At 41.6% G+C, this 23,784-nt stretch overlaps 1 protein-coding gene across 2 annotated transcripts in view; it reads right to left on the bottom strand.

Moving 5' to 3' along the window:
- Positions 1–23,784, bottom strand: part of IFT140 (intraflagellar transport 140) — a 76,592-nt gene extending 52,808 nt beyond the window's left edge. The window contains exons 1-19 of one of the 2 annotated variants that reach the window (XM_087912406.1): positions 23,670–23,784; positions 22,089–22,249; positions 21,183–21,400; positions 20,164–20,285; positions 18,984–19,126; positions 17,632–17,804; positions 17,264–17,355; positions 16,102–16,208; positions 15,180–15,328; positions 12,659–12,862; positions 10,778–10,850; positions 10,059–10,150; positions 9,044–9,171; positions 8,099–8,216; positions 6,876–7,006; positions 4,101–4,251; positions 3,037–3,168; positions 2,124–2,159; positions 116–312 (exon numbers count right to left, since the gene is read on the bottom strand). In XM_087912406.1, the coding sequence (XP_087768532.1) occupies positions 116–312; positions 2,124–2,159; positions 3,037–3,168; positions 4,101–4,251; positions 6,876–7,006; positions 8,099–8,216; positions 9,044–9,171; positions 10,059–10,150; positions 10,778–10,850; positions 12,659–12,862; positions 15,180–15,328; positions 16,102–16,208; positions 17,264–17,355; positions 17,632–17,804; positions 18,984–19,126; positions 20,164–20,285; positions 21,183–21,400; positions 22,089–22,239 (2,417 nt within the window). In that variant the 5' untranslated portion in view covers positions 22,240–22,249; positions 23,670–23,784. The remainder of the gene's footprint in view (positions 1–115; positions 313–2,123; positions 2,160–3,036; positions 3,169–4,100; positions 4,252–6,875; positions 7,007–8,098; positions 8,217–9,043; positions 9,172–10,058; positions 10,151–10,777; positions 10,851–12,658; positions 12,863–15,179; positions 15,329–16,101; positions 16,209–17,263; positions 17,356–17,631; positions 17,805–18,983; positions 19,127–20,163; positions 20,286–21,182; positions 21,401–22,088; positions 22,250–23,669) is intronic. The other variant, XM_087912407.1, reaches the window with a different exon arrangement.

The following is a 23,784-nucleotide window of genomic DNA, read 5'->3' as shown; positions in this document are numbered from 1 at the left end:
CTAAGATCAATTAACGCCACTGCTCTGACGTCGACTGATCTCTTTCTCTCCCAGTAATCAAGGGAATCGCACCAGAGAAAAAGAGAACTAAAGGGAAACCCCAAAACCATCCTACCTTTTGATGAGTTTGATAGCCTTGAAGGCCTCATCCATGTCTCCAATGGTTAGGTAGAAACTGAAGTTAAGCATTGCTTCGCAGGTTGTCTTGTCACATTCTTCCAGCCCGATGAAATCTCTCATCGGTCTTCTAGCCACCATCTGATGCAGCGGGATGCTGCCAGGTTCTTCCTCATCCTTTTTCTCAGCTTCCAGCTGAAAAGAAAGTACTAATTACACATGGCAAGCAAAGTATTTGTGGTGTGTGTGTGAGAGAGAGGGGGAGAGAGAGAGGGAGAGAAAGAGAGAGAGAAAGAGGGAGAGGGAAAGAGACCGAGAGAGCGATGTTGGAAGGAAGGAAGGGGAGGAAGTTATGAAGAATGGTTGCTGGAACTGGGTAGGTCTAGTTTGATGAAAAGAAGGACTAGCGGGGACATGATAGTAGTGTTCCAGTATCTCAGGGGCTGCCACAAAGAAGAGGGAGTCAAGCTATTTTCCAAAGCCCCTGAGGGCCAGAAAAGGAATAATGGATGGAGATTGATCAAGGAGAGAAGCAACTTAGAACTAAGGAGACATTTCCTGACAGTTGGAACAATTATTCAGTGGAACAACTTGCCTCCAGAAGTTGTTAAATGCTCCAACATTGGAAGTTTTTAAAAAGTTATTGGATAACCATTTGTCTGAAATGGTTTAGTCTCCTGCTTGAGCAGGGAAGATTTCCAAAGTCCTTTCCAACTCTGTTATTCTGTTATATGATAGCAACAACCTGTTCTTGATCAATAAATAATATTTATAGCTCAAGGCTGGTATTTTCGAAAGAAGCAGCAACTCGATATTCAAACCATTTTCACAATATAACTTCTCTCCATCACCAAAATATTGTATTTATCAGCAAGGGAGGCGAAGTTTTTCCTTCCAAATAATTTACTTTTCAAATGGAAGATTTTGGTTTTTTGTCTTCTTCAGGTCATTGAGCATAGAACAAACAGAAACCAACTTTTTCCTGCCTAACTTTGTGGGACAGGAGTTGTCTTCCTTTCAATAAAGCAACTTCTTGTGTCTTAATGTCTGACTGCTGAACATTTTGAACAAGTCATTTATGACTTTAAGACACATCCTGCTGTTCTAAGTGCTTAAACAGAAGGGTGGGGATTGGGTGGGCCTCGCCTAGAATAATGCCCCAGACAGCATGATACTTAGAAGAAAGAACAGGCTCCAGTGAATGGAATAAACGATTAAGTCATCCCATTATATTATTTTATTATGTGATAAGGATGAGCTAATGGTACTCAAAGGGCAGTGCGGTAAGATAACATGTGGGGCTATGGCTTAACCAATTTATAATCATCTTTAAGACTAAAGGAAACAAGTATCAACAGCATCATTGCATTCTTGTGATATAATGTGTGTGTGTGCGAGAGGGAGGAAGGAAGGGAGAGAGAGAGAGAGAGAGAGAGAGAGAGAGATCTTCTTGACAAGATTTCAGAAGTAGTTTGCCATTGCCTGCTTCCTAGGGCAGAGAGGGAAGGACTGGCTTAAGATTGGCCAGCTGTCTTTGTGCCTAATGCAGGACTAGAACTCACAATCTCCCAGTTTCTAGTCAGGTGCCTTTACTAAGAACCAATTTTGGCTCTAGCTGATACTTGTTACTGATCGTCATACCTTCCCTATGAACATCTGAGATCCTTGATGGTCACAGACACTAAGGAGAAGATGGTTGGTGTCATTCTCAGGACCTAATGCACAACGTGGGTACATGTTCACATACTATCCATGTGAGAACTGGAATCCGCCCTTCTCTTCATTTTCAAGATATGCTAAACTAGAAGGCATTTCCCTAAAACCCCACATTGTGACTAGTTTCACTGAGAATGAAATGAAGATTTGGAGGAACGTTTTTCCCCGGATGATGACCCAAGTTTTATTTTTTAGAAAATAGCAAAGGACAGACGTGGACAATGAAGTGGAAAAACCTGGCGTGACAAAACTAACGGAGAAAGAAAACAATAGCATTACAAATGACTTACATGAGGTTTATAGACAGAATTTCTCCAAAACAACAACTATTGGTTAGCAGAAATAAAAGAAAGAAAGAAAGAAACAGAGTGAGTGGAACAGCAAAAAATATATGTTAAAATGTATATTTTAAAAAAAGAAACAGCAACAGAACAAACACAGAGTGAAATTCACAAACCAAACTTTGTTTTTACAACGGTCATTTTTTGTTATTGTTGTTTAAAGGATCTCACCTACCACCGCCCCACTCCTGCTTGCTTTAGCTCACAGGGTACCCTATAAATTATCCCTGAAAGAATGCAACCCCAGCCAAAAAAAAAGGGCTACTCATCCTTAAATTATGGCCTGGGAAGTGATTTTTTGTTGTCCTTTTAGAAAATGTGTCACGAACTTCTTGTCAGGCATTAAGAAACAGGACCATATGTTAAGCTCGTTAAACTGATTTATTGCTCAAGTCTATGTAAAAGAATCTAGTCAACTAACAGGCAGCACTAAATTGTTATTAGTTAAGAGTCAACGGAATTCAAGAGGGACTGGACTTGGAACATTTGTGGAAACGTAATGATTATAGGCTGAGTCCTCCCTTGACTCCACCCCCAATCTCTGCCTCTTCTTCTTCTACAAATCTATATTTAAAGGGCGCACATTTATAATATAACCTATGAAGCATTCGTGCCTGAATTGATTTGTGGTCTTCCCATCCCGCTCATGTGGCTTTTTACTATTACTACAAGTACAAACAGTAATGGCAACGTCTCCTCTCACTGTTTCCCCTTTGTGCCTAAAGCACTTGAAGTGATGATGATGATAATTTAGTTTCTTCTCCTCTGTGAAGGACGATGACGACAACAAAAATCCCCTAGGGGGAATATCTCCTGGGGAGGATCTTTCTCCTTTAGGAAGATGAAAACTCTGGCAACTCACCTTTTTGGCAAAGTAATAGTGTGGCACCTCCATGCCCAGAAGAGACTGGTAAGTTGATGGCAGCTGAAAACTGTCTTGGAGCAGAAGACCATGCTCTTCGGTGCTGAAGAAAGATACTATCAGCACATCCACCTGGAAGGGGAAATGGAGCATGATTTGGGATTCATAGTAAGACATCCTTTGGTAGGTTTGTTTTTATTTTCCATTTTAATTTGGCAGAGGTTGCAGTTAAGAAACTGAAGGCACCTCTGCCACAGATGGCTGAGCTGAGAGTTTCCTCTCCTTTGGAAGACCCTAATGTGCAATGTTTTACAATGCAAAACTGGGCAGCTCTGCCATTTAGGAATCCCATGCTTTGCAATTCAACAAAGAGACTCTTGGAAAAATTAAATCTGAATTTCATCCACAGCTAGTCCTTGACTTACAACCATTCTTTTAGTGACTGTTCAAATATACAGCAGAAGCATTTACAGGCAGATAGTGTCACCTAAAGATGAGAGAATGCATTTCATTCCAGCACAGAGGAATTATTCCTTTGGCTGAGCCTGAAATTCAAGAATAACAGGAGGAACTCAGGCCAATGTATAATATGTGACACATTAAAAAAGTTCCTATGTCATATTATACTCCCCAGAATCTAATTTTAAATGATTGGACATTAGCTTTTTTTTTTCTTGATGAAGAATGACCTAAACCAGGGATCTCCAGCCTTGCAAACTTTAAGCCTGGAGAGAACTTCAACTCCCAGAATTCCCCAGCATAGCAGAGCAGAGCAGAGCAGAGCAGAGCAAAGCAAAGCAAAGCAAAGCAAAGCAAAGCAAAGCAAAGCAAAGCAAAGCAAAGCAAAGCAAAGCAAAGCAAAGCAAAGCAAAAGAATTCTGGGAGTTGAAGTCCTCCAGGCTCAAAGTTGCCACGGTTGGAGACCCCTGACCTGAACGATCTTGAATATTGATCATTTTACGATAATGCATTGAAGACTCTCACTGAAGAGCAGCCGAGTACAATGTCACAATAATACCATCTCAACGATCAAAATCTCAAAGGAAGAGAAAAGATGAACGTACCAAGTTTTCCAAGGATTCTTGCTTCTTATCCAGTGATTGTTGATTAGGGTCCAGAACGGCTTCACATACGAACAGCCTTGGTTCATTCTGATCCCAGAAGTGACTTGCAGGTATTCGGTTACACAGTACTGGATATACAGAGGTGTTTTTCCTAGGCAGACCACACAATCAAGATGGGTAAATCTAACTAGTAACCTTTAAAGGCAAAGGTTCCGCTAGTTGTTTCCGGCTCTAGGGGGCGCCGGTGCTCATCTCCGTTACAAAGCCGAAGAAGAGCCAGCGCTGTCCGAAGACATCTCCGTGGTCATGTGGCCAGTATGACTCAATACCGAAGGCGCACAGAACGCTGTTACCTTCTCACCAAAGGGGTCCCTATTGTTCTACTTGCACTTTTACATGCTTTCGAACTGCTAGGTTGGCAGAAGCTGGGACAAGTGATGGGAGCTCCCTCCATTATACAGCGCTAGGGATTCGAACTGCCAAACTGCCAACCTTTCTGATCAACAAGCTCAGCATCTTAGCCACTGAGCCACTGCATCCCCCTAGCAACATATATATGAGCAATATATATTGCCTACAAATCTAAGTAGTCCTTGACTTACAACAGTTCTTTCGGTGACTGAAATTACAATGGCACTGGAAAAAGTGACTTTATGACCATTTTTCATATTATGACTGTTGTAGGTCAGATGATCCAAACTCAGATGCTTGGCAACTAATATTGATGACGGCTGCACTCCCCCAGAGTCATGTGATCTCCTTTTGCAACCTTCTGACAAGCAAAGTCAATGGGGAAGGCAGAAGCAGCTTTAGTACAGAACAGTTGAGCTAAGCCACGCCCAGGCTCCTTGCTGTCTCCTTCTTGCTCACACAGCCCTCAATTCTCTCATACACTGATAGGACGCTAGATGAATACCGATGGATGCTGGTAGGCAGAGGCAGAATTCCTCCCCTCACCTTTATTTTCCTCCCCAAAAACTAAGCCCGACCACATAGTTTCGTAGCGAAACACGGGTACTGAGCTAGCAAACAAATAAATATCCAGCATTTGGCCCTGGAGGCATAAAAGGGCTCTGTCTGAATTCAACCAAAGAGAGTAATGTACGGTGGAGCTTTCCATGGTCCTGCAGCGACCAGCTGGCCTCCTGCTGCCTTGCCCCATTGTGTGCACTTTGGCTTGCAAACATCAGAACAATTGTACAAATGTTTCAAAGCCAATAACATCAAATAAAACAAGAGAACCATTCCTGAAATGTATCTTCCACTAGAAGAGAAAAAAAATAGACTCTCCTTTCCTCCATTCCCCCAAAAGAATAGGCCAATAAAAGAAGCCACCTTCTGAGATCACAAAAGGAATAATAATAAAATAATCAACATGACATAAAAGTTCCTCTGGGTTTATGTCTGGCACGCACCCACAACGCAGCAGGAAAGTATTCCACTAGGCATATATTCCATAAAAAAAAAGAAAAAAGAAAACTATTCCAAGATGTTCATGCTTTCTTTGAGCATTTGGTATAGAGCTTTTAATTTCACAGTGACCCCTGCTGGATCTTCCATTTTCCATTAAGAAATTACTTTTGGGTTTTTTAAAGGGTGCTCGGAATAGTTTGCAAAGCCACTTTAAGGATGCAGTTATTCTCTAAATGACAAAGCAAGAAAGGGAAAAGCTAGAATTGTCGCGGGGTAAATTTAATGTTTGTGTGAATTACTCTAAAACTAATGCAGATAAAATGAAAGCCATGAGGAACCGGCTGATTCACTCAACCATCCTACATGACAGCAGCGTATCTATCCCGCCGAGACACAAAAGTTCCTTTTAGTATAAGCCCATGTTTCTCAACTTTGGTCATTTTAAAAGGTATGGACCTCAACTCTCAGAATCCCCCAGCATGCTGGAAAGAAAAAAAAATGTAACTGCTAGAAACCAGTTTGTTGGAATCTGATTCCGAGGGGGAGATCCAGCAGCTAACAGGGAGTGGGAGTGTGACTCCGGTGGTTGTGGAAGAAACTGGGGAAGGGCACAGTCCGGCTGGGCCTTCAGTGGAAGACCCAGGCCCACCCCCTCTTCCTCCTAGGGTACACAGGGAGGAACAGAGAAGGGAGTAACATGGGCTACGGGGGAGAAAAAGGCCCTGATTCCCTCATGAGCTGCAGCTGGGAAAACAGGATTTAAAAAGGGCGTTCGCGCACAGCTCCTTGCGGGAAGCAAAACATGAATTATTTTGGTTTGTCAAGTCTCATCTGGGTTCTGGCATCCTCCCAACTGTGTGTGTTTCGTTATCTTTTGAAGTCTGCGATTCCTTACCCTGCCCTGTCTTGTTAATTGCTGCAGCGTGGACTGTGTTGGTTTTTATTTGTAATTTATATGTACTTTGGGTTTGGCCTGAATTGGGTTTGGCCTGAATTGGGCTTGTTCCTGGGAGAGTTTTTTTTCTCCAGCTGATGATAACTGGACATTGAGGGCCAAGTTGGATGAATGAAAGGGACTTCATCTACTTTTGTGCCTTTGTTCTTGTGTCATCGCAATATCTAAACAAACAATTGTAAGTCGAGGACTATTAGATTCTGCAGTATAAAAGAAATGTGCTGAATGCATGCATCAAATATATGCCATCTGTAAACCAAGCATCTATTGGCCTGTGTTCAATCAGAACTTTGTAACACTTAAATATGCAAGAGAGTAAAGATGTGAAAAGAATAAGACATGTTTTTTTTTTAAAAAAACTCATCTATATTCCACAGTACCTAACTCAAAAAGAAACGAAACCTTACACTTCAGTCTCCTGTCCGAAGGAGAGCATTTCCTTAGCGTCTCTTTGTCGACCTGACTCAAAATCAAACAGGGTGACCGTGTCCATTTCAATGTCGTAGAAACAAATCCTAGGGTCGAAACTGCCATCAGCCTATATAACAATTTTTAAAAGAGAGATGATTGATTCACTATGGGAACAGTAGCGGTAAGTGGTATTCAGCCGGTTCTGATCAGTTCTGGAGAACCAGTAGCGGAAATTTTGAGTAGTTCGGAGAACCGGCAAATCCCACCTCTGACTGGCCCTGCCAACCCCATCTCTTCTCTGCCTCCTGAGTCCCAGCTGATCGGCTGGGTCTTCTTTGGTTGCTCTGCACAGGAGAACGGAGCTGGAAAGCAGGTTAGCGGGGGGGGAATGGGGATTTTACAGTATCCTTCCCCTGCCATGCCCAGTAAGCCACGCCCACCAAGCCACACCCACAGAACCGGTAGTTAAAATTGCTATCTTCCTTCCTTCCTTCCTTCCTTCCTTCCTTCCTTCCTTCCTTCCTTCCTTCCTTCCTTCCTTCCTTCCTTCCATCCATGGTGCACAGTGGTTAGAATGCAGTATTGCAAGCTAACTCTGCCAACTGCCAGCAGTTCGAACCTGACTGATTCCAAGTGGATTCAGCCTTCCCTCCTTCCGAGGTGGGGTAAAATGAGGACCCAGATTGTTGGGGGCAAGAGGCTGACTCTGTAAACCGCTAAGAGAGGACTGTAAAGCAGTATAAAGAGGTATATAAGTCTAAACGCTCTTGCTATTGCTATCACTGCTATCATGCCACCGCTAGTCCTTCTTTTCATTAAACTGGTCATGCCCAATTCCCACAACCGTTCTTCCTATGTTTTAGCTTCCAGTTCCCTAATCATCTTTGTTGCTCTTTTCTGCACTCTTCCTATAACCTCAATGTCTTTTTTTACAGGTAATCCTCCAGTCACAAACTCAGTGGAGCCTAAAATTAATATTGCCAAGTGAAACATTTGTTAAGTGAGTTTGTCCCATTTTGTGACTTTTTTTTGCAGCAGTTATTAAATGGATCCCTGCGTTTAAGTGGGCAACATGGTTGCTCGGTGAGTCTACCCGTACATCGTGGCAACCAAAAATGGATGCCCTGTTCCAAGCGCCTTCTTACCAAGGCATTAGATCGAGTGGCATGAACTTGAGGGTTGGGTTTTCAGGTGAAAGGTGGGGTTGTTCACACCTCACCTTGCTCAGGAGAATGCTGACTCTGTTGCCGCTTGTGTTGCACTTCACGGATGCAATCCCCAGGGCGCCGGGCATCAAATCCACCAAGGCCTTGCTATTGCAATGTACCTTTGCCTCTCTGTGGGAAGACGAGACGGAACAGGTCACGTGAGCCTGTCCTGGGTTTTGTTTCCCTGAGAAACTGATAGTCAAAGATGGCATTCCAATTGGAAAGAAAGAGAAAGAAAGAAAGAAAGAAAGAAAGAAAGAAAGAAAGAAAGAAAGAAAGAAAGAAAGAAAGAAAGAAAGAAAGAAAGAGGAAAAAGGAGGAGGAAGGAGGGAGGGAGGAAGGAAAGGAAGGAACAAGGGAGGAAGGAAGGAAGGAAAAAGAAAGAAAGAAAGAAAGAAAGAAAGAAAGAAAGAAAGAAAGAAAGAAAGAAAGAAAGAAAAGGAGGGAGGGAGGGAGGGTGGGTGGGTGGAAGGAAGGAAGGAAGGAGGGAGGGGAGGGAGCGAAGGAGGAAGGAAAGAAAGAGGGATGGAGGAAGGAAAGAAGGAAGGAAGGAAGGAGGGAGGGAGGAGGGAGGGAGGGGGAGGGAGGGAAGGAGGAAGGAAAGAAAGAGGGAGGGAGGGAGGGAGGGAGGAAGGAAGGAAGGAAGGAAGGAAGGAAGGAAGGAAGGAGGGAAGGAAGGAAGGAAAGAAAGAAAGAAAGAAAGAAAGAAAGAAAGAAAGAAAGAAAGAAAGAAAGAAAGAAAGAGGGAGGGAGGAAGGAAGGAGGGAGGAAAGGAAGGAAAGAAAGAGGGAGGGAGGAAGGAAGGAAGAAGAAGAAAGGAAGGAAGGAAAGAAAGAGGAAGGAAGGAGGAAGGAAGGAAGGAAAGAAGGAAAGAAAGAAAGAAAGAAAGAAAGAAAGAAAGAAAGAAAGAAAGAAAGAAAGAAAGAAAGAGAAAGGTTTGTAACGAAGCTCCATACCTGCGAGAAAGATCAAAGATCTTAAAGTGAGACAAGTCGGTTCCCACGGTCAAGTAATTCCCACAGACGTCCAGAAAGCAGGGATTGCCTTCCGTTTCAGAGAAGGTCAGCAGCTGCTTCACGGTGCCCTGGGAGAGAAGAAGGCGGCAGCGGGGTTCAGGCTAGGCCTGGGTCATCCTGTCCTGACCAAGATCATGGCCGCTCTCTGACGGATCCCCAGGAACAAGGAAATAAACGGCTGAGTAAATAGTCTGTAGAGATCGTCAGTCACCCAGGTCACGGTTGTCCCAAAGGATTCTATTCCCCACTATCCCGTCAGAGCTGAAGAACCTTCTTGGATGAGAAGCAAAATGGTTTCAAAAGGAAAAAACAAGAAAATCCAGTTGGCTCTGGGAAAAAAAAGCCCCTTTGGGACAATTGTGACTTGGATGACTGAGCATCACTGCAGACTTTTAGCTATACAATTTGGGATGAACACCCTTGGAATGGCGTGGGAAAAAAAATGACTTATGGCGGCCCTCACACCTATCTCCATTGTCTCTTGGCCATGTGACGAAAATTTGTACGCCTGGCAGCCCATGTATTTGTGATGGTTGCAGCATCCTAGGGTTGTCCAACTGCTATTTGCACATTTCCCAGCGGTCTTCTGACAAGCAAAGTCAACGGGGAAGCCAGATTCACTGAACGACCGGGTCACTAACAGTGCCAGTGATTCGCTGAACAACAACTGTGGCAAGGAAGGTCGTAAGATGGGGCAAACTCGCTTCACAGCTGCCTTGCTTAGCAACGAGAATGTTGGGCTCGGTTCTGGTCGTCACTCAAGGACTACCTGTATACGGTGCCAGATTCTACACCCGCAAGATCTTGGTTATTATAATTAGCTAGGCGGTTTTCCGTTAACGGGCCAGACAGTTTGGGTGGAAGAGTCTTACTCCAACCACAAATGTCATAAATCTCAAACTATTTCCTCAAGCGGGGGGCTGTCACTGCCCCCCTATAGTGCCAACTTGCTTACCTGCCAGGTGCGAACTTGAACCCGATTTGGTTCAACAGTATAAAGGTTCTCTTCATGCATAGCCAGCACAGGGGAATCACAGAGGAAAGAACCTGGAACCGTTCAAAGGAAGAGTCTTAAAATGGCCTTAATCTCTCTCTTTATTTGTACAGCTAAGAGCTTCATCAGTTATACCTAAATGTCTACACAAAAAAAACCCCTATCTTTTCTTTAAGATACGATAAGATAAACTTTGTTGTAATTTTTGTTTTCTGTGAACAGGCCGGCACAGATTTTAAAAAAATGAAATTCTGATCTCCATTCTCCAAAGAAAATAAATATATGACCATACACACACAGTACATGCACACACTTACACATATGCTATATATGTACATAGATATACATATATATAATCTGACTCACAGATGAACACAATACAGAAGCCAGATGATGGCAGATGAGATTCTGCCAAAACGTTGCTACAACTTTAAAAGCACAACTACAATGATGTGGGAAAATACCCGAACAAAGCTGAATACCTTATATATCTACATGTATATATACTGTATATGTATACACACATAGACACAGAGGTGTGTATGTATGTGTGTGCATGTATGTATGTATCCATTCTGAATACATTTTAGTATGGAAACATTTTTTCTTGCCTCTTTCTATAAAAAAGCAAATTATTGGCATTCTATATATAATTTCTAATAAAATTCCATTCAACCTACCTGAATTCCGTAAAGTGGCAGCTGACAGTTCATAGATAGAAACTTGCTTTCCATTCCAGAATGCTACAGCATCCTAAAAGACAGGATCAAAAAAGGTCACTAAAAATCCATTTCCTAGATTAATCCACAGATCTCAAAAGGTTATATCAGTCCTTCAGGGCCAACCGACACATTATGGTTGCTATATGATATGCAGCCTTTCTCTCAGGAGTGTTTGCTTCCAGAGGAAATTTTCATGGGCACCTCCTGGAGTTGGTTCTGGTTGCGCCCCATATCAAACTGTGAACTTCACCTAAACAGCATTTAGCTTGCTAAATTTCTAGGGAGATAAAGATTTATCTCCTAGGAATTTGGCAAGCTAAATGCTGTTTATTCAGGTTTTAAAAATTTAAATCTATTAACTTCAATTATTATAGCTTCTGTTTTTGCTTTACCTTGCTGTGCAGGACAGGCAAACTGCTGTTATTTTCATTATTTATTTGATTTTTATAGCTGCCCACCTCAACAAGTAATGCTGCACATGTCAGTATGTATCGTATGATAGATATTATTATACAAAGGTACCATTTTATATACTACTTTCTTTTATGATCAAATTCCATTAAGCTTCCCCGAATGCCCTTTTAACAGAGATGGGAGAGACAACATAGAAATCATTAAAGCCCATTAAGGGTGAACTCACTGAAATCAACGAGAATTTGAGTTCATCAGATTACATAATGAAATTCACAACCAGTGCCTTAAGGCTGGATTCCTCGGAAAATGTTTTTTATACCTCATCTTCATCCCCAAAACCAAGATAGTGGTACCTCAGTACTCATCATTGGCTATAGGAGGTGCAGTGAGTACCAGAAATAAGGAGTACCAAACACATTTTCCCCCATAATTTTAATATTTAATATTCCCATAAAAGCACATTTCTACAATTCTACAGAGGAATTCTTGAGTCTACCATCTGCACCTCTATAACTGTTTGGTTTGGTTCTGCAACCCAACAGGACAGACACAGATTTCAGAGGATAATTAGGACTGCAGAAAAAACAATTACTACCAACCTGCCTTCCATCGAGGACCTGCATACTGCATGAGTCAAAAAGAGGGCTGAGAAAATATCTACGGACCCCTCACATCCTGGACATAAACTGTTTCAACTCCTTCCCTCAAAACGACGTTATAGGGCACTGCACACAAGAACAACTAGACACCAAGGACAGTTTTTCCCTGAATGCCATCCCTCTGCTAAACAAATAATTCCCTCAACACAGTCCAAATATTTACAAAGTCTGCATTGCTATTACTATTAAACTTCTCATCGCTCCTTATCACCTCCCCCCTCCCACTTGTGACTGTATGACTATAACTTTGTCGCTTGTATACTTACGATTTATATTGACTGTTTCCTAGTATGATTTGATTGCTTATTGTACCCTATGACTATCATTAAGTGTTGTACCTGATGATTCTTGACTCTTGAAAAACGTATCTTTTCTTTTATGTACATTGAGAGGACTTGCACCAAAGACAAATTCCTTGTGTGTCCAACCACACTTGGTAAATAAAGAATTCTATTCTATTCTATTCTATTCTATTCTATTCTATTCTATTCTATTCTATTCTATTCTGTTCTGTTCTGTTCTGTTCTGTTCTAGTCTAGTCTAGTCTAGTCTATTTTATTCTATTCTATTCCTATTCTACAAGAAATAATGTACTGACTCACAAGGTAGCCCACACCAACAAGTTCTAGCTTGTGCGTCGAGTACCAACAAACGATGAGTACTGGGACAAAATTTTTGCATCAAAATGCACTGAGGACCAATTTCGATGAGTTTCAATGCAGTTCAGTACCAAGGTACCACTGTACATCGATCTGACGGAAAATACCTTGGTTGCGCAGACTCCATTCACATGCGTATCGATACGGAGGTTATCCATCATGTTGCTGCTGAAGCTGGTGATGTTGAACAAGTTAGGGGAAACCTGGACCACGGCCATTTGCTGGTGGAAGTGTGAAGCCATGGCCTGTTCCCTCAGGATGGCAACCGAGTTGTTTAGGTTTACAGCCAACAGGTTCTTTTTGGAACTCCACTGGAAACACGAGGAAGAAAAACACATTAGGATTCACCAGGTGGCTTAGTGAGAAAATGCACTGTGTATAGAGCCACGGACTCTTTGAAAGAAACGTTGAAAAGAAGACAGACATCGATAACTTTTTAAGAGTCTGTAGAGATTCTCAATCATCCAGGTCATGGCTGTCCCAAAGGTGCCTTTTTTTTTTTTCAAGAGGCAACTTTCTTGTTTTTCCTTTGGAAGACGTTTCGCTTCTCATCCCAGAAGCTTCTTCAGCTCTGAAAAATGGGAATCCTCCCATTCTCGACTATTCTGTCAGAGCTGAAGAAGCTTCTGGGATGAGAAGCAAAACGTCTTCCAAAGAAAAAACAAGAAAGTCCAGTTGCCTTCTGAAAAAAGGCCCTTTTGGGATAACTTTTATTTATTTATTTATTTTTGTCAAGTGTGCCCACCTGCCTGCCACTCAGGCAGGAGTTGCACACACACACGTGTGCTCACCTGTCCCTTGTGCGATCCAGTTCAGAATGGGCCAAGGCCCGGGGATTGTGGACTCCAGATGTACGGGATTTAGTGGCCATTCAAAGCTACAAGGCTACTGGAAAAACAGTAAGTTAGGATCGGTCCTCACAGTTACAACTGTGGCAGCATGCCCCAGTCACAGCCTCAACCTTTGGGCACTTGGCAACCAGTGAGCGATCCTAGAATCAGGTGATTGCCGTTTGAAACCTTCCCAGATGGTTCCTGACAAGCAAAATCAAGCCAGATTCACATGATCGTGTGGGATTTCGCTTAACAACCATTGCAAAATTCTGGTAAAATGGGACACTGAACAACCAACATGCTTAGCAACGTAAATTCTCATCCCAGTTGTGGTCATTACCCAAGGATTACCTGTACTGTGAACAGGTGGCTTTTTCTGGCCAATTCATCTACCTGGTTTTTGACGAAAAGCTTAATTGGTTTGGTAATAAATTCATGCCAGATAGAAAAATCTGTCAAGGGTCTATTAAATAACTTACAAAAACATGGGGAAAGAAGTGGAAAATCTACAAATGCCTGCTCTTATTAAAAAAAAAATCCAGGAAGCATTATAAAAATGTGAAATTAATATACTGAAAGGGTTGAAACAAAAACTCGTCTAGAAGGTATAGCTAACAAGGCCCAAAATCTATCCAGCAACAAGCTGGTCGAATCAAATGCATTCAGTTTTGGTTATTTATGTAAGACAATTGCGCAGCCTACATCATTTGTTATGATTTGTCCACCATAATAGATCAAGAGAACAAGAACAACCATTGTTACGTCTGTTAATTTAAGTGTATGCTGAACTTAAAAGGCAAACATGAGTGTACTTTTCATCTGCCAAAGATTAACACCACATGCAAATAAACACTTCACGCAGAGTTCCCAACAAGGCTTTATCTATTTGCTCACATTTCCAACGAGTCTCTAGTTTCCTTTCATTCTTATACCTCATTGGAATAACTCCTTCTTTAAATGTATTTATTGAACCAAATTAATATCCCATTGCCATCAAACAGACTCTCAGAGCTCACAGTAATAAAGTCAATAAATAAATAAATACCCAAAATTAAGAAAGGACTTTTCAAAACTTAGTCATATAATGCTGGCAACACATTTCCAAAGCCTTCTAGAAAATGTCTGTTTTCTTTTTTTTTTCAGAAGGTGGATAAGGTTGGGTAGAAATGAATCTTCAACAGGAGGCCCTTCCAGAGGGAAGGCCCCATCCAATCTCCCCCTTGGCAACTTTTAAGGTGGGTGGACTTCAACTCCCAGAATTCTTCAGCCCGCAGGACCTCAAAGGTTGAGAAATACAGCAGTCCCACCACAACTGAGCCAACATTTCTGTCGCTAAGCAATAGTTATTCAGTGAATTACACCTCGTTTTATGACCTTTCTTGCCACATTTATTCAGTGAATCACTTGCAGTTCTTAAATTAGTAATCCAGTTGCTAAGTGAATCTAGTTTCTCCATTGACTTTGCTTGTTGGAAGATCGCAAAAGAAGACCACATCATCCCAGGGCAGTGCAACCATCATAAGTAAGAGTCAATTGCCAATTCTGCAACGGTCATAACTGTGAAAACTAGTCATTAGACACTCAGCTCCATTGTAACTTCAAACATTCACTAAGCAAACGGTCGTAAGTCAAGGGCTACCTATAGATGGCATCCCCTAATGACTTCTTATCTCTAGGTTGCGCACCTGTGCCAAAAAGCTTACTCTTAGTATCCCTGATGTGAGATTACACCTTCTTTGGCACGTGGTGTTGCATCCAAGGAAGCCAAAGAGAAGGATCCTATCTGTGAGTTTACCTCGATTTGAATGATATTCCCGTCCAGCTCTGTAGGTGTCTGGAGTTTCCACCTGTCCTTGCCTTCCAGGGACCAGATGGTTGGGCTGGAGAATGGCACTTTCCTCCACATCGCTATTCGCCCTTTATTGGTGCCAGCAGCTAGAAGACCTGCCAAATGGATCATATTAGATCTGGTCCAGGATGCCCTCACTCTCTTTCTGCCCAAAGCCAACATGTCATCAAACTCCAGTAGGAGCAACAGAAAGAGACGAAACATAGGGGAGAAACAAGTCTTAGGTGATAAGGGAAGCTTGTAGTTTAATTTCCACTGGCTGAAATAATTGTTTCCCATGAATATATGAATATGGCTTACTAGTATCATTTTCCCACTTAAATCTAACGGACCAAATTAAAGCAAGCTGCATCTCATTCCAACTTTGCCATTGAAGGCCAACTCACCGCAGCACATGGGACAACTTGCAGCGGGACAATTCAACGATACAATTTAATGATTTAAAATAATTTTCAAATAATTTTAATTTTTGACATTCACATTTCCTTCCGCTCCCTCTTTTTGCTTCCTTTCTGCAATGATTCTGTTCAACCATTTCTTGGATATTAGTGTAATATCCAATAGTGATATTAGTGAGTTGGCCGTGGCGAATTGTCCTATGGCAAGTTGGCCATGGGGAATTGTCATAGACCCTCCAAGTCTTAAAGTAGCCAAACTGACCCCGGGTTTAAATGTTCTTCTTCGGCAGCGTATCTCTCTAGATATAAATGTTTTCCGGGCTGTGTATATTTTGTCTTTAAGTTGCCCCTTATCAATGTTAGTTGGACTTCCCTCTGTGGAATAAATTACTTCCGAAACCAGTGAGATTTTTTTAAAAAAATGGATAATTAAGATGCTAAAGGTCAAAGCCATCTGATCTTTTGTATACCTTTGGCATTGCAATAGGAGACACAATGGATACATTCTCCAGTTTCAAAGCCTAGCTGTTCATCCAGAGAAAGGACATAATTCTCACCCCGTTCCAAGTCCCAGAACCTACAGAGAAGGTACAAGAAATATTGTTCATAAGGGGCATAGCTTACAAAAAAATCAACAGGCAATGTTGTAAAGCCCGATGGTGGCCATATTTGTTTTTCTGCCTTGCCTCGGCTGTTTGCTGCCTTCTTTTCTTGTATCTGTCTCTAAGACTGTGAGAAACTCTTCCATTCACTCTAAAAATAATCATAACAATGGCTAAACGGTAATCATCCAGTAGCTGGCCTACTGCTTAAGAGGTGAAGCAGGAGGGGAGAGATTAGTTCTTTAACTGAGACAGACATTTCTTGTTCTTCGTGTCTGTTCTCTGCTCCTAATAGTTCTGTGACTTTGAAGTAATATGAGAGTAATTTTCAGAACACATCCGTGAACACCAACTAGCAGTCAGAAGACATGATGAAAATCCTTCAATCTCACAACATATAGACAGGTTTAACCATAGTTTCAACTGGGAAAATATGACCCCAAATTTGACTTTTTACCTATCCGTCCATCTGTCTACCCATCCATCCAATTTAAGGCCTGCCTATCTCCCTCACAGAGGGAGAGAGATTGCATTTAAGGCAGACGTCGTGGTTTAAAAGAAACTCTGGTTAGCTACTAAGCAAGCCAGTTAAGCCATCTTTTATCAGGTCGTGTAAGAAAAAGTTAGTGAAAAAAGCGAAAGTTAGAATATTTTGGACCTGGGATGTGACACCCAGAAAAATACGGCATACTTCACTTGATCCTCCAGGGAAAGATTGAAGGCAAATGAGGTCCAAGGAGAAGAACATCATAGCTACAAAATCTAAGGGACTGGTTTGGACAAAACTCAGCAGCACTTTTTTGTGCAGCTGTTGATAAAAATAGGATCGCCAACCTGATCACCAATGTCCGATGATGGATAGAGGAGGAGGAGGAGGAGGAGGAGGAGGTGGGGGGGAGGAGGAGGAGGAGTAAGGTCTCAGGAGTTCTTACAGGCACCTCTTTGCTCTTAAATCTAATGTTGCATTTGGTATAATTTAAGGTTTTAAGTGAACCAGGCAGCACCTCAAAAGACCAAATGATTTTCTTACCTAAGTACGGGTTCGTTCATTGCAGTGATAAGGAGGCTATGATCAATCAAAATGATATCAGCGGGATTATTCATTTTTCCACTCAACTTCACCTGGTGACAAAAAGCATTCAGCGCACCAAGTTATTGAGTTTAATCCTTTTTTTCAAAAACCATGGTCCAAGTAAGCCATGCGCACCGAAATAAAAGTGCCTGACAATTATAAAAGGCAGTTCCAGGTCTCTGCTCATCAATTATTTTGATTCTTCAATTTCAGGCATGTCTAATGAAGTGGAACTCCAGCGTCCTCGAGGCAGCTGGTAAATTAGCCAAAACCCATAATAATCAACTATTTTCTTAAGCAAGGCATCACAGAGCCTGCTACCTCACCTTCAGAAGTTCTTCTGCTTCTCCTTCGGGAGAAATCTTGTGAAGGGATAAGAGGAGCGTCTCCGTTATTACTACCAAAACATCTTTTTCCATGAACAGCATTTTTTGGATTGAAGTTTCTATAATCAACGCTTGACTGGTTTTTCCTCTTTCACTCACATAATGCACAGTTCCTGCAATGCAAACAATTGGGCAGTTAACTCGGCCACCTAATGAAGCTCAGGGTGTCTCAAATTCGGGATGAACAGTGAAAGAATTATCTCAAATTATCTCAAGAGCGGAATCAACCGATGCATTTTTCAAAACGGTGGAAAGAAACTTAACGTAAGATGTTATGAAGATGGAAGTTATGGGAGATTGTGATGAAAGCCAACTTTGACTTTGGGACAATCCTGAGTTCTAGTCCAGGCTTAGACATGAAAGCCAGCTAGGTGACTTGGGGCCAGGCCCAACCCACCTCACAGGGTTGTTGTTGTGGGGAAAATAGGAGGAGGAAGGCGTGTTGGGTATGTTCACCGCCTTGAGTTATTTGAAAAAATAACAAAGTTGGAAAATCAATAAAAAAGAAAGACTAAAAATAACGACTAAAAATAAAAGAGAGTCAGGCTAAACAAGTAGGCTAAAAGGAATCCACAGACTCCATGGAAAGTGGCATTACTCACTGTCAATATTAAGAGTGTGAACAAATAAGAAATTGCAGGAAACAGATTCAAAGAGCTCTCTCTTTCGCTCTCTCCACTTGTGCAAAGATGCAAGGAAAATGAGCTCTCTTCATGCCTTGTTTACATCTCAAAAGGTAGGAGCAACTTGCCAAATTTAAATCCCATGCATTTGTGGTTTACCCATAGGGGGAGCTGTGATCTTCCAAATTAACCACCATATGAATTTCATGGGGAATGAAGATTGGTTTGTGGCATAGTCAGCCAGATGTTCAGACTGGATTTGACATTTTAATTCATCTATGAAATCTTTCCCAAGGACCTGGGATAGGCAGACCTGGATGTTTGATGGTGTTAGGGGTAATGTTGCAGGATGCAAGCTCTTCCAAGTACAGCTGCCTTTTGCAATTGATTACTGATGAATTTGTCAACGACAATGGTGCTAAGTAGTGCTCCAGTTGTTTGGGGATTTATCATAAGGATTATAAATGATATGGAATATATTACTATATATGAGTTTATATAAGTAGACCTCAAAGGTCCTTGGGGAAGCTTGTAGGAACCAGAAGAATTAGCTTTTTCTTAAGTTAATCCATCACACAGCTTTAAATATTTGTATAAATTATAGAACATAAATGTAAAGAATAAAGATCAGCCAATACATTCTTGTTTTTAAATCTGCTTTGTTCTTACCATCAATCATGCTTACAAAGAAGGACAGGCCTTCCTGGGGTCCCATTTTCAGAGCCATCCCCATTCCAGATTTTCTCCAGTTAAACATATCCAGGGCCTTCTCATCACCGCTCACTGCAGCTTTGGCGAGCTGGACCAAATCTCTGCAGGTAAGAACAAGACATTTCAGTTTTGGCATCCTTTGGATTTATGTACAAGGCGACAGCTTCCTTTTTACATGCAGACCTCGAGTTACAACCATCTATTTAGTGGCCATTCAAAGCTGTAACAGCTCTGAAAAAGAGTGATTTTTTAAAAACTGGTCCTCGCACTTATGCCTGTCACAGCATTCCTAAGGTCACATAGTCAAAATGCAGGTGCTTGGCAACTGGCTTGTATTTACGACAGTTGCAGTGTCCCGGGGTCATGTGATCATCATTTGCAACCTTCCTAGCTGGCTTCTGACAAAGTCAACGGGTGAAAGCTGGATTTGCTTAATGACCACATGATTCAGCAACAGCAGAATTGCTTAACAACCACGGCAAAAATAGTCATAAAATTGGGGGTGGTTTATTTAATAACCAACACCCCTAGCAATGGAAATTCTGGTCGCAGCTGTGGTTGTAAGTCAAGGATTCCTTGTAAAAAAAATAATTACTTCTTTAAACAATAAGAGGTTTCTCACCCCACAAGGAAGTCCCAGATGTTTTCTAATATTAAGGGTTTTTTTTCTGATAGGCACTTAAGGCTTAGCACAAGGTTCTTCAAACTTGGCAAGTTTAAGACTTGTGGATTTCAACTCCCAGATTTCCTGAGCTAACAGGACTGGAGGAGGAATTCTGGGAGTTGAAGTCCACAAGTCTTAAAGCTGTCAAGTTTGAAGACTGCTGGCATTGCACAAAAGGAAACAGTAGGCCTCCATTGGATTTTAAACATATACTGTACCGCAAGCAACACCATAATTTTTTAGACAATTTAGGAAGATAAAGAGGATGAAAAAATAAAAGGTTTCAACCTGAGAAGCTATAAAAATAGATAACGCTAAACAATGATTTTTAAAAAATGAAACACAGGGAAAAAACTGGCATTTGCTTCATCATCGATACTGACGCCTAAAAATCAAAGAAGTTTCACATTTTTTGTTCCAGTGAAACGTAGTATTTACAGACTAAGAAATTCTAGCCAATTCTTTCATACTTACTCTCCTGGAGGAGGTGGGCGAAAAATGCAGAAATTAAGATGTTTTCCATACTCGTGTTTTAACAAAGGGGGGCCTTGGACTCTACCCCGCTGATCCATCCGCCACAATACAAGAACCCCGAGCTACAAAAGAGAGATCTATTAATATTTTCTTACGGACCGTTTGTTCTGCAATCGATGGTCCTGGTTTTGAGATGAGTTCGTATCTTTTTTTTTTAATTATATAGTTTATTATTTTCAATTAACAGTGCTTATATAAGTGCTTTGGAAACAGTGTATTCTCTGGGTCAGTTCCTTACATAATAAAATTTTCCCAGCTCCTAATTTCTACTTCTATTACATCCAATCATTTATAAAACAAATCCCATCCCTAACGTTTAGAAGCAGTCAAAGAAAATTGTCTTGTTCACCGGAAGAGCATTTTCCTATTTCCCATACTTATTTAGGGTCAATTCAGCCCTTTGGAGTATATGTATAAGACAATTCTTAATATTGTGTGATGCTATACTGGGTCACCAGGAATTAAATCCCAGTTGAGATAATTGTCAAATAACGGAGTGGAATTACAGAGTAGAGAAAAGCTACATTTTCAAAAAAAACATTTCTGTTGTAGGGTAAAAGCAACGCCAAAATCTAATTTTGTCTGGGTGATGTTCACTATTAAAATTGTCTCACTTATCTGAAAATTTCAAATATACATATGCAGGAATGAGGAGCAGTCGGCAATTTCTGAAGTGCAGGGGGGGAAGGTTATTAACGAGAAGAGCACCAAAAAATGGATGTTTCTGAACTTTTAAAATACAGACAATCCTGGTAATGGATTGCTCAAGTCACATGATTCAATTTTCAGTTTGCCATCATTTTGTTTTGTGCTTTGAAAGTTGGCAAAATAGAATAAAAAGATTGGGAAAATGTACCTGACATGTCAACGAGGGAAATTTCCATAATCTGTGTTAACGAATGATATATAGGCTATGCATTGATGTGCTATTCAAAAGCCATTTTGATTTTGCTACTTACTTTATCTCCAGAAACGAGACGGGTCCCATTAGTACTCCAATTCAGGACTGAAATATCAGCATTATGATTGGAGGGTACAGCATGATGCTCCTTGTCTTGTTTATTCACTACTACCACATCTCCCATTTCGCAACCCACGGCCACAATCAGTTTGGAGGGGTGCCAACTGAGATACGTGACCCGAAAGTTTTTTTCCAAGTGTGCATCACCCACATACTCTCCCTGGGGGAGGGAAAAGGGAAACAGAACATCATTACACACACACACACACACACACACATCTCCCAGGAAATCTAGGAGTTGGAGTCCACCTGTCTTAAAGTTGATATGGTTGAGAAATTACACTCACATACATTCTCTCTCTCTCTCTCTCTCTCCCCCCTCTCTCTCTCTAATATCTATGTCTATCATCTATCACTGTCTCTATTTATCCTATCTATCTATCTATCTATCTATCTATCCATCCATCCATCCATCCATCCATCCATCCATCTCTAGCATCTATCTATAAATCATCTATCACTATCTCTATCTATCTATCTATCTATCTATCTATCTATCTATCTATCTATCTATCTATCTATCATGGATGGATATATACTGAAGATGATTCTCTCTCTCTCTCTCTCTCCTCTCTCTCTAATATCTATCTCTGTCTATCATCTATCACTGTCTCTATTTATCCTATCTATCTATCTATCTATCTATCACTATAATATATGTCTGCCTGTCTATTTGTTTCTCACCCATATCAACTTTAAAACAGGTGGACTTCAACTCCTAGAGTTGCTCAGCCAGCATCAATAAACCTCTGACTCTCTAAATAAATCTAAATTTATATATTATGCAGGTAATGCAAATGCCTAGCACTTTATTAGCTCAAGACAACCATTAGTTTTAAAACACTTGCCTGTTCTTGAAAAATATCCACACTGCCGCCAGAGTTTGCATTAATGGATGCAACAGCTAAAAGTGGCTGAAGACGGTGCCACGTTATGTGGGTGTGGGGTCCACAGGACTCAAGAGCTTCTATTCGATGATCAATGTAGACCGCCATGGTCAGACGCCTATGAGATAAAGTATTTGTTGTATAAGCAGCTGAAGAGTGAGAGCCAAATATGACACCGAAAGGCAAATTATATGTTGAAACATAAACTAAAGAAATCAAAAATAAATGTACTTTGCACATGGAAGGAATTAATCCCACCCCTTATTTAAGCTCTTAAATTTATTTAAGTAATATATTTATTTTCTTTCTCTATCCTCGAACCAGAAACGAAAATGCACAGAGGGCAAATTCTTGCTTTCCCCCATCTACACACAGATTAAGAGTGCTCCAATTTGCTCCAACCGAAATGTGAGAGAAATGAAGACTCCAAGCAAGCAAATTGTACAAATCACTATCCATCATAAGAGCGCTGTTCCTGTTCAAAGCTGTCCAGAATCCTCTGAAGTGAGTGGCCATATCAAATCAAATCAACTAAATTAAATGTTGCAGATGGTTGCATTTGAAAGGCAAGGAGGAGGTGATGGAGAGGAGGACCCAGAATTGTTGGGGCCAATATATTGACACTATAAACTGCTTAGAGAGAGGGCTGTAAAGCACTGTGAAGCAGTATATAAGTCTAAGTGCTATTGCTACATCATTTAAAAAAAACAACCCTAAAATCTCTTATCAATCAACTCCATAGTCTAGCCTACAGCTCTGAGATTTCCTGGTGGCGTCATGTCCAAACACTAACTAGATCTGATTTCATTTTGCATTTCTTCCAAATTAATGGTGACGGGCAGCTAAATAACAACACACAAGCACACCTAAATCATTTTATTACATTTTCGTGCTGCCCATCTCTCTTACAGGGCAGATAATACAAGCATATCAATCACTAAGAAATAAATTAATCACAAACAGGACACAGGTCCTGCGGACTTCAACTCCCAGGATTCCCCAGCAACCCTTGCAGGCTGAGGAATCCTGGGAGTTGAAGTCCGTCCATCCACAAGTGGCCAAGGTTGATAAATCACTGCTTTAAAGCCTTGCAAAGGGCCAGGAGAGATGATACAGATTGAGGGGGGCGTTTTAAACCATGATTAATTTAAGGGTTCTCCTTTGCTTACCCCCCCCCCCCCATTCCACCCCATTGGGGATCTCCTGTATGGCCGTTAAGCCCAGCTCGATTCCTAGAGACTTCACGGATGCAGCTGTGACTGCGTGACAATAAACACGGCTGTGTGGGGATCGCCTTTGCCTTCCCTCTGGGATGTTTCCCCGATCTGGCAGCCCAGGGATCTCCTGGTGGTCTCCCATCCATGCTTCCACAAAAGCCGCGCTTTTCCTACGGAAGGAGTCCAGGCTTATATAGAAAGCCCCACGGAGCGCTAGTTGGGCCGAAGGGCTTCCTTTTCGGTCCCAACCCCTCCCGCTAGGAAAAGGCCTCGGAAGCAGCGAGGCGAGTCCTCCCGTCATCCCGGACTTCACCGCCTTACCAGCTCCCCGAGTCGGATCCGATCGAGGCCTGCTGGGGCCTATCGGCCGCTTGAAAGAGAGGCTTCGCGTTGCCTTGGCAACGGCGAGCGCCCCGCCCCGGAAATATCCGAAGGG

Source organism: Pseudonaja textilis, chromosome 14 (genome assembly GCF_049901715.1).
Source record: "Pseudonaja textilis isolate UNSWEBS1 chromosome 14, rPseTex1.2, whole genome shotgun sequence".
Taxonomy (NCBI): domain Eukaryota; kingdom Metazoa; phylum Chordata; class Lepidosauria; order Squamata; family Elapidae; genus Pseudonaja; species Pseudonaja textilis.
The sequence above is the reverse complement of the archived record's forward strand: the minus strand, read 5'-3'. Positions and strand labels throughout refer to the sequence as shown.